This window comes from Triticum urartu, chromosome 4A (genome assembly GCF_056163025.1).
Source record: "Triticum urartu cultivar PI428250 chromosome 4A, HENAU_Tu73, whole genome shotgun sequence".
Lineage (NCBI taxonomy): Eukaryota > Viridiplantae > Streptophyta > Magnoliopsida > Poales > Poaceae > Triticum > Triticum urartu.
The window spans coordinates 3621254-3631440 of NC_141876.1; the positions used below are offsets into that span (position 1 = coordinate 3621254).

Below are 10187 nucleotides of genomic sequence, written 5' to 3' on the forward strand. Positions count from 1 at the left end.
ACACAACACGGTGCTAATTTTTGGAGTTGTGTGTGGAAAAATAATACGTAATTCTAAGTTTGAACTTCATCGAGTTTGGCAATTTTAGCCGAATACGGAATACGCTTGTGGACTCATATATATACGGTCACTGGTCTACTGTGACGCACGTCGTATTTATCCACTTGGCAAGATGTTGACACAGTCTGTTTGCAAAAAGAAAACTGTAAGAGACTTCATTGAGCTTTTCCATCGCCCTCTCTAATTTGGTACGTATGAGTTTGACTGCTGACCAGAGATTCAATCGAACCTTCCACAAAGAGTGCCATTGTCCAAGTTCAGCATCCGTTTACTTGCTGCCTGGTAGTACTAGCATAGTATCCTAACGTGTGCGTCGTGCACAATGTCATACCCAAATGACCGTGTCCTCGTTGAGCTAATTAAGGGTATACGATTAAGATAAGTTGAGTATGTAAAATGCTACTCCTTAGTTACAACCTACAAGCTTAGCTTAATGGTCCATCTAATGAGTTAATCCAGAGGGAGAACCAGCCCGTAGCTGGATATTTTTCGCTGGAGCCCACTCTTTTAAAGCCGAATGACGCCCAGCTCACCTTCGTCATGACGCCCTCTCTCCTTTACACCGTACGTTCACCACGCACCGCCAAGGTGGAGTTCCCCGCCACCGTTATCTGGGCGAGGAGGCGTGCGCTGCCCGTGACACCCAAGAAGGCAGATCCAATGTCTCATGAGTCTTTGTCACATTGTAACATATAGTTGAATGTCATGCATTCCGACAAAATAAAAATATGATATCCATTCAATCACGCCACCGTGTCCGTTATTAACTCCTGAGTCAACCTACCAATACTTTTACCCTTCTATACAAAGATAAGAAGTTGTATGATTTGATGAAAAAAAATACAAACCTCTCACTCATGCAATTTACAGCAAAGCCATCTCTAATGAAATGCAATTTGCCACATTTTCCAGAATAGAAAGAATATTCTGCTCAAGACAACTGTTACTGAACAGGACAACTCCAACCCGCACCCCGCTCACTCTCAACCCTTACTCTTATCACAAAATTCCACTAACTCGTGTTCTAAGTTCTAACTGAGCCAGTGATCGACGCCATCAAATGCTTCAAGAAAGTAGGCGGTAGCACCAAAAATAAAGCAAACTTCCTACTGGGTTGGCAACTCATCCAAGTATATTTGCATGGACCATTATAATTAAGGCAAGATAGATAAACTTAAACATAAAAAACAACAATGAACACAGGTCTACTGTTGCTCGAAGATCACTTTCCTTCTCATCCCGAGCAAAAACTTCAGCTTTGTTTTCACATGATCTCTCTATAGCGTAGGTCAGGGCACTTGGTTCTCTACAAACATACAACTTGAATTAGACATCACCGATGCATGCAAATCATTAATGGGAGAAAGTTATTCCGTGCTTTCAACAAATAAAGGTCAGCGGATGTTTTGCTAGAACAACTCTCAGAACTAGCATGAATAGTAGAAGAATGGAATGGTTATATGGCTCTATGTAAATCCACCCATGGAAACCGGACAACAAAGCAAATAATGGAGAGCTAAGAATGACATGTACATCAAATAAGATTTCTAAATTAGCTGTGGAAGATAGTATGTTCTGTTGAACTACTCAATATGGCATTTCATACAATGCAATTAAGAAAAACTGAAAATTTCTTTAAACCTAAATTAAATCATGCTATTCTCTGTTGACTACTGTACTTAACAATTAAGCATTTTAAAAAATGTAAAAATAAAACAGATCATGATTCAAACAACCAGGGTGCTGAGAACTTCTATTCGATGGCAAAGGGGGAAATCAATTTCTAGTAGAAACCATAGTATTTGTTTATGGAAAATAAAAGGAAACATCAACATCATGATCAAACACCAGATCACCGAATGATTAAACGAAAACCATTTTGTTCAGGGCCAAACGCTGACATACACCGTCAAACGACACTGTTGACAACATATATGCAAAAAATATTTCAAAAATGAGAACGGAAGAGGAAAACATAACCAGTTAATTATACTGATATGAACTAAAACCCCCAAACAAGATTAGACTCCATAAATCATAAACCTTAACGAGTAGCGCACTACAGCAACCCATTCTATATAGAATTGTATTCATCATACATGATTCTGGTAATAAGACCTTCCTACATCCAAACCAAGGCTATCTAAAGATAAGATTTCTCAAGGCTCAAGCTGTTCTGAATGGAGTTCTTTTATCAAACCAGCTAGGTTGCCAAAATATCTTTGTTGAATCTGACTGTCTAGAAGTTCTTGGTACGCTACAGGTTAGAGGATTTTCGGCAATAGCAGCATTCAAGTTTCTTCTTTTGTTAAAGTTTTGTATTTCTTTAGCCCGAGAGAAGTCAATTTTGCTATAACAGTTGTATTTGGGTAGATGACAAGGCCACCAGTCGTAGGCATCATCCGAAACTATTGAACAGGAGTAACAAAGACGAATACCGAAGAACAATTATTGCATGCAAAAAGGAAGATAATATCACAAGTGTTATCACTACCCCACGAATTCCACAATGCCATCAAGAGGAAAGTTGAAAAAAGGAAAAAAGATCAGTTTGATTTACTAGATTTACCAATAACTACAGATATTCTATAACATTTGAGGCTACCAACTATGAATTTAGGCACTTCTATTTCTTCTAATACTGCAAAATTAACTACACAGTGGTCAACTAACCTTTCCATCTATATTTCATAGCATTTACAAGAAAATAATGATAAGGCATTGCCAACGGCTCCAAATTGCAATAAGCTAATACTAGTTTTTAATCTTGGGCCACCATATTTTTTTACTCTCTTTAGTTAAAAAACATGGCTTGATGCTCACAATTTTTTGAATTGAACAAAATAAGCATGTAAGAGATCAGTTAGCTCCCTCTAGTGAATGCACACCAGTGGTGTTACGAATAGGTCTTCCTTCTGATCTCTAGTCAAAAGAACAAAAATAAATATCAAGTGGAGGATTACATAAATTGGACTTACTAAGCGAAATAAGAAAACCATTCAATCACTAATATAGATTTGTGTAACCAGCTTCTTGACAAGGCCAATTACCATACAGACTGAATATGTGGACATACATGTACTGATTCTTCATTCTTGTACACACAGATATGCATATAGTAATTAGTACTATTCATGCACAACCAAACTAGAAAAGGATATAAGATTGTCTTCATACATGAAATCCACTTAGCTGTGATCATTTCAATTCTGATAGAGAGAGTAGATATGTCCCAAAAATAATGAGAATACAAGATTACACCTGCCGTAAAATATTGGAATGATCTAAAATTATGTGTGAGATTTCATAAGAAAGCATAATTCATGAAGTGCGATATTTCTCTTGCTTTTATTCTTCTGAAGGGATAGCTCAACATAAGTTGAAAAGAAGCGACTAATGCCATTGAGTATTTTAATCAAACACAATGTGCCCAACTATATATGCCACCAAGTCTAATAAAACTGAACATGGTAAAACATATCCATATTGGTACCGTCCCTAGTAGAAGCTCCATGTAATTTAATGAGAAATGAAATTAGCATGAAAAAGGACCATATCTAGTTCAATTATCTTTAATGGGATATGGAAGCACCCCTATGCATATCCCAAACAAACAATGCCCTATGGCGACACGGAAAATAGCATGCGCGACAGAATAATTTACTTAAAATATTAGAATACAAGTTGTATGGCATCAAATAGAAGAATTTGTTTTGTAACTATGTATTTGCAGGACCTTTAGCGAATATTGTTGTGTTCTGAGTATTCTGATGTGGGCCAAAATGGTGAGCATTTAAACATAAGCCCGAATTAATAAAACTGATAAGTTCTACTTTCAATAAACAGATGAACCTAGATGCAACAAAGCTCTTTCATTAGCCATGGGGATTATCAGTTCATGTGTATTGTGGTCTTTTTGTCGGTTAATGTATTTTCTTGTTGGTGAGGTAGTGTGCATGTTTGTTGTCAGTTCATATCTATGTGTATTGGTGATCACTGCTATTGCTCCTCGCTATCGATCAGACTGTGGTATTACTTCGGCTGCTCCATGTAATTAGCCCTTTGTTGGGTGAATCTCCTACTACTTGCTAGCTTTGGAATTGTAAAAACACAATAAGTTCACAATTTAAAAAGTTGTAAGTTCAACACAACGTCCTAGATAAGTTTTAGGAAAAAGTTGAAACACAAAAAAACCCCAAAGAAATTCAAATGGTAACGTTCAAGTCGCGGGATGAAAGAAGTCCAGAACAGCGTTGAAAATGGTAGAGTTGACACACAATATTTTTTTTAAAGAAAATGTCATTCAGTTCAACGATATAAAACCATGCAAGTTCGGGGACGATAATATCGTAAACCGTTGAAAAGTTACAAAGAAAACGATACCGCAAAAACAGAGTAAAAGTCTAGTATGTGAAAAACACGCTCAGTACAAAACCATACGGCCATGCGTTCAAGTACAATTTTTTGGAACCATTCAAAACTAATGTAAAAAATACCTCAGTACAAACACATACATACAACAGTACAAGTATTTTGTTTTTAGACAGGAAAAAACAACATGTTGTGTTTTACCTTATTCAAAATTACTCTTAAACGGTTGCGAAGTAGAGAAAACGTTCAACATGACTAAGTTTTGCATTTTTGATAGCTATCCAACGGTATATTATTTGCCCCATTTCGACAAACTTTTAGAAAAATCACGTTCAAAATCAAATTTGACCATATACAAATTCGTTTTTAAACAGTAGGGAATTAGAAAAACATTTCTGTACGAAAAAGTTGCGCATTTTCCATAACTTTCCAACGCAGTATCATTTGCGTCAATCCGACAAACCTTTTGCAAAAAAAAGCAAAAATACGTTTCGCCCAGAATTTCACCGTTTTTAAAATTACATTTATATTGTATATAATTTGAAAAAACAGGAGATATATGGAAGGTGCGTATTTTTACCAGCTTTCCAACGCCATCTTATTTGCCCAATTCCGACAAACCGTTTGAAAATTGAGTCCAAAATACGATTTGCATTTTCCGTTTTGAAAAAAACGGTTTTTCAAAACTGCTCTTAAACCATGATGATTTTGCAAAAAAAAATCCTATATATTTGTAATGTAGATGTCAAGAGTTTTCCAACGATATATTACACGCCCCATTCCGACGAAAAACATCAGTTCGACGAGATGAAAATCATCAGTACAACCGCCTGAAACCATCAGTTCAAATATTCTGTTATATGGGACCGTGGGGCTCACTTAAAAAGGCTGGCGTCATATGGGAGCAAGACGTGGATAACCTATGCATATTCAATTGCTATATGACCGTTGCCTCTAAGAATTCTTTTCTTGGATAGCAGAGCAGCCGTAGAGAAGGCATGATTAGAACCTAGTGGCATCTGGCCCATTTTTAAAAAAATCTATTTTCTAAGGCGATTTAAAATGTTAAAATAAATTGAAACAAAATTTGAGTGTATAATTCCACAAAACATGTGTGCTACATAAAGTTTTTGAAAAACATATTGGATGTTTGACACCGAGATACAGCGATTTCCTAGAACACCCAGACAAGGTATAGTCCCTAGCAAGCATCAGACGCCAACTATGGATCTTGATCTTCGCCGGTGCATGTAGTGACTAGATGGCCCTCCATACGGGATTTGACGCTGACCATGCTGGAAATCACACTCATAGTTAGACGATATAACTAAGAAAATCCCATTCTTATTAGAGTGCAATGATAGAAAACCATTCATAATCCCCCTCAGCCAACGAAATTCTTATAATTCTTTCTATGTCCACCTGCCAGAATAATTCTCTGATGAATTCCTTCTACCATGATCAGGTCTCAATACTAATCAATTTCAAAAATTTCCCGTCCTCGTCATAACCGTTTTTGCTTGTGCTGCCATTGGTGTTGTTGGGTTTCTTTGAAACTTTACTCAGTATGTTTCAAAATATAAGACATATTACATTTTTAAAAGTAAACCTTTTTAAGTTTGATCAAATTTGTAGAGAAATATATCAAAATCCATAATAATTAATCGGTATAATTAGATTCATCATGAAATGAATTTCCATTTTTTGTGTTTAAAATTGTGGATGTTGACAATTTTAGCTCTGAACTTGGTCAAAGTTAAAGGAATTTGACTTTCCCAAAAATAATAGTGTGTTTTATTTTTTTCTGGTTTGATGATTTGGTGGGTCTTTCTCAATGTGATTCTATTGTATCCGCTAAGAAACCCATATTTATATGGGGGAAGTTTCTGCGTTGGTACCTGTATGTACTATATTAGTGCTACAATATCACATGGTGGCATTTCTTTTTTGTAGGTGGTGGGAGAGATGCGGAAGATTGATATGTTTTTATAGGCCGGTTGCTGTTGATTGATTTGAAAAAGGATTGGCTCTATAATTGAATACCTCAATCGAATTAAAGAGCTTCAAAATTAGGTAAATAGTGACTTAAAATAATTGAATGGGAGAGCTCCTTGAGCAATTGTTGACCCAGTAAAAATTGAGTGACTTAATTTAAATTGAAGACCTTAATTAACTGTGAGGCCTAAAAAATTAGAAAGTACTCCCTCCGTTCCAAAATAGATGACCCAACTTTGTACTATAGTTAGTATAAAGTTGAGTCATCTATTTTGGAACGGAGGGAGTAGTGTGTAGTATAAAATAATTGAATGTGAGCGCTTTGAAAAATTGTTGATGGTCAAAATCGGGCGACCCAATTTCAATTGGAGACCTTAATTGATTGTGAGCCCTTTAAAATTAGGGAGCTTAGTGTTATAGAGGGTATTAATATTCTCTCCATTTCCGCCCTTCAGATATGGCCTCTTTCAAAGTCTGAATAGCGGACAATACGCTTTGCCATGTGTAAGAGCTTCCCTTTTTCAACTCACAGCTTAAGAGATCACCTTATGGATAGTACTTAGTCCTTAGAACTTGAGCACCAATAGAATCAGGTTCCAAAAGTAAACGCCAACATTGTTTCGATAACATTGGTATATTAAAAGTGAGGGCCCGTATGCGGGTAGTTGGGGATGAGGCATTCCGTCTGATCATTCATGGAATTTTTGCCTGACGGAATTGACATTTTTCATAACGGACCGTGGGTAGTTTGGGTCTGGGGCATCCTATCTTAATTATCATTCCTGATGTTCTTAATTTCCACACTGAAATTGACATTTCCTAGCAAACGGAAGAGGGGCGAAAAATCACCTAGAATATGTTGAGACAATATTTTTTTTTGTAGTGACCTCACATGAAACATACAGTACAGTGTCGAAGGTGGCCAGAATGGATTGTACAAATAATTGCTCATTCATAGTACATATTAGATAGTAAAACAATCTCATGTTACATCAAGGAGTGCCCCTTAATAATCTCTTCAAAGCAAGCACATGCCGTTAATCAGGTTGTGTTTATTCTATATATAGGAGTAGCGTAGTAATAATTTTAATTAATGTATCTTGTGCTTTGGTAGGTTCACGCGACAGGGTAAGATGCCAGCATGTCAACGCCGCAGGCGCCCGTGCCTCTCTGGAGCTTCATGTAGCCTCCTTCTCCCCAGTTTTGGCCCCACGAGTTCTTGATGAGCCAGTAGCTTGTCCCATCCTGCTCGACACCGTAGCCCACCAGGGTGACCGCGTGGTTAATTTCTGTGCCGCAGGCGTCGCCGGTCATGATGCCGCCATTGTACATCTGGAAGCTCGGCTGCTTTCCATCGATGCCGACGGACACGGGCTGGTTAGCGACGGCGGCGGCGAGCGCGTCCTCGTTGTTGGCGGGCACGACCTGGTAGCCGCGGATGGTGGCGGCCGGCTGCGTGGCATCGGAGTCGCACCTGCCTTGGGCCGTGACGTATGGGTAGGCGTCCTCGGTGGTGATGCCTCCGTTGTCCACTATGTACTCGAAGGCAGAGGTCATGAAGCCGCCGCCGCACCCGTGGTTCTCGGTGGTGCAGTCGAGCAGCTGCTGCTCCGAGAGGGAGACCAGCTGGCCGGTGGTGATCTGGTGGATGCCCTCCACGGCAGCCACCGCTGAGAAGGCCCAGCAGCATCCTGTACGTAGCAAACCAAAGGTCGTCGTGTAAGTTTTACTTATCACAGACTACTCACGGTAAGGAACGATGCATGCATGCACTGAGTTGGTACGTACCACACCGTCCTTGGTACTTTACACCGGTAACTGCGCCTGTGGTCCTCCAGTCAACGCCCTGCTCGTCAGCGGCGGAGAGGCTGACGTTCTCGTACTTGAATCCCGGCAGCATTTTGGGTCCCGGCGGCGCGGGCTTGAACCCGGTGTACCTGGCGGCGAACTCCTCGCTGGTCAGGTCGGCGAACTTGTTGACGGCCAGGTGGTACTTCTTGGTGCCGTCGGCGTTGGACCTGGCGACAAGCTCGGAGTTGGCCTTGAACACCTGGAAGCGCAGCGCCTTCTCTGCGTCATCCTTGTACTTGCGCCCGTGCTTGGCCATCCACTCCTCGTGGCGCGCCTGCATCGCCGCCTCCTCGCCGCCGGCCAACTCACGGGCCGCGACCACGCTGCTCATTAGGGCAATGAGGAGCAGCAGCAAGAAAGGGGTGGTCATCTTGGTCCCTGCCATGTACGCAGCTAGCAAGCTAATTAAGTGAGTAACAAGAGTGGTAGTTGTAGTTGTAGTTGGTGCTGAAGCTATCGGAATCGGGTGCTTAAATAGGCGGCCTGCTGAAACGGCTTGATCGTAGGTCACGGCAGATGTGGCTGAATATTCCCAGCCCCAGACAACACGGTGATCCTAGGTCACGGCAGATGTAGCCTAATATTTCCAGCCCCACACAACACGGTGCTAATTTTTGGAGTTGTGTGTGGAAAAATAATACGTAATTCTAAGTTTGAACTTCATCGAGTTTGGCAATTTTAGCCGAATACGGAATACGCTTGTGGACTCATATATATACGGTCACTGGTCTACTGTGACGCACGTCGTATTTATCCACTTGGCAAGATGTTGACACAGTCTGTTTGCAAAAAGAAAACTGTAAGAGACTTCATTGAGCTTTTCCATCGCCCTCTCTAATTTGGTACGTATGAGTTTGACTGCTGACCAGAGATTCAATCGAACCTTCCACAAAGAGTGCCATTGTCCAAGTTCAGCATCCGTTTACTTGCTGCCTGGTAGTACTAGCATAGTATCCTAACGTGTGCGTCGTGCACAATGTCATACCCAAATGACCGTGTCCTCGTTGAGCTAATTAAGGGTATACGATTAAGATAAGTTGAGTATGTAAAATGCTACTCCTTAGTTACAACCTACAAGCTTAGCTTAATGGTCCATCTAATGAGTTAATCCAGAGGGAGAACCAGCCCGTAGCTGGATATTTTTCGCTGGAGCCCACTCCTTTAAAGCCGAATGACGCCCAGCTCACCTTCGTCATGACGCCCTCTCTCCTTTACACCGTACGTTCACCACGCACCGCCAAGGTGGAGTTCCCCGCCACCGTTATCTGGGCGAGGAGGCGTGCGCCGCCCGTGACACCCAAGAAGGCAGATCCAATGTCTCATGAGTCTTTGTCACATTGTAACATATAGTTGAATGTCATGCATTCCAACAAAATAAAAATATGATATCCATTCAATCACGCCACCGTGTCCGTTATTAACTCCTGAGTCAACCTACCAATACTTTTACCCTTCTATACAAAGATAAGAAGTTGTATGATTTGATGAAAAAAAATACAAACCTCTCACTCATGCAATTTACAGCAAAGCCATCTCTAATGAAATGCAATTTGCCACATTTTCCAGAATAGAAAGAATATTCTGCTCAAGACAACTGTTACTGAACAGGACAACTCCAACCCGCACCCCGCTCACTCTCAACCCTTACTCTTATCACAAAATTCCACTAACTCGTGTTCTAAGTTCTAACTGAGCCAGTGATCGACGCCATCAAATGCTTCAAGAAAGTAGGCGGTAGCACCAAAAATAAAGCAAACTTCCTACTGGGTTGGCAACTCATCCAAGTATATTTGCATGGACCATTATAATTAAGGCAAGATAGATAAACTTAAACATAAAAAACAACAATGAACACAGGTCTACTGTTGCTCGAAGATCACTTTCCTTCTCATCCCGAGCAAAAACTTCAG

The 10187-nt window shown here is 40.3% G+C and overlaps 1 protein-coding gene across 1 annotated transcript; it reads right to left on the reverse strand.

Annotated features, from left to right (window-relative positions):
• Positions 1–7354: 7354 nt before the first annotated feature.
• Positions 7355–8729, reverse strand: LOC147974256 (senescence-specific cysteine protease SAG39-like). Its single transcript, XM_087517371.1, has 2 exons — positions 8215–8729; positions 7355–8117 (listed from the first exon to the last, which is right to left on the reverse strand). The coding sequence occupies exons 1-2, from the start codon at positions 8660–8662 to the stop codon at positions 7543–7545; spliced, it is 1023 nt and encodes a 340-aa protein (XP_087373497.1). The 5' UTR covers positions 8663–8729; the 3' UTR covers positions 7355–7542.
• Between the last annotated feature and the right edge of the window lie 1458 nt (positions 8730–10187).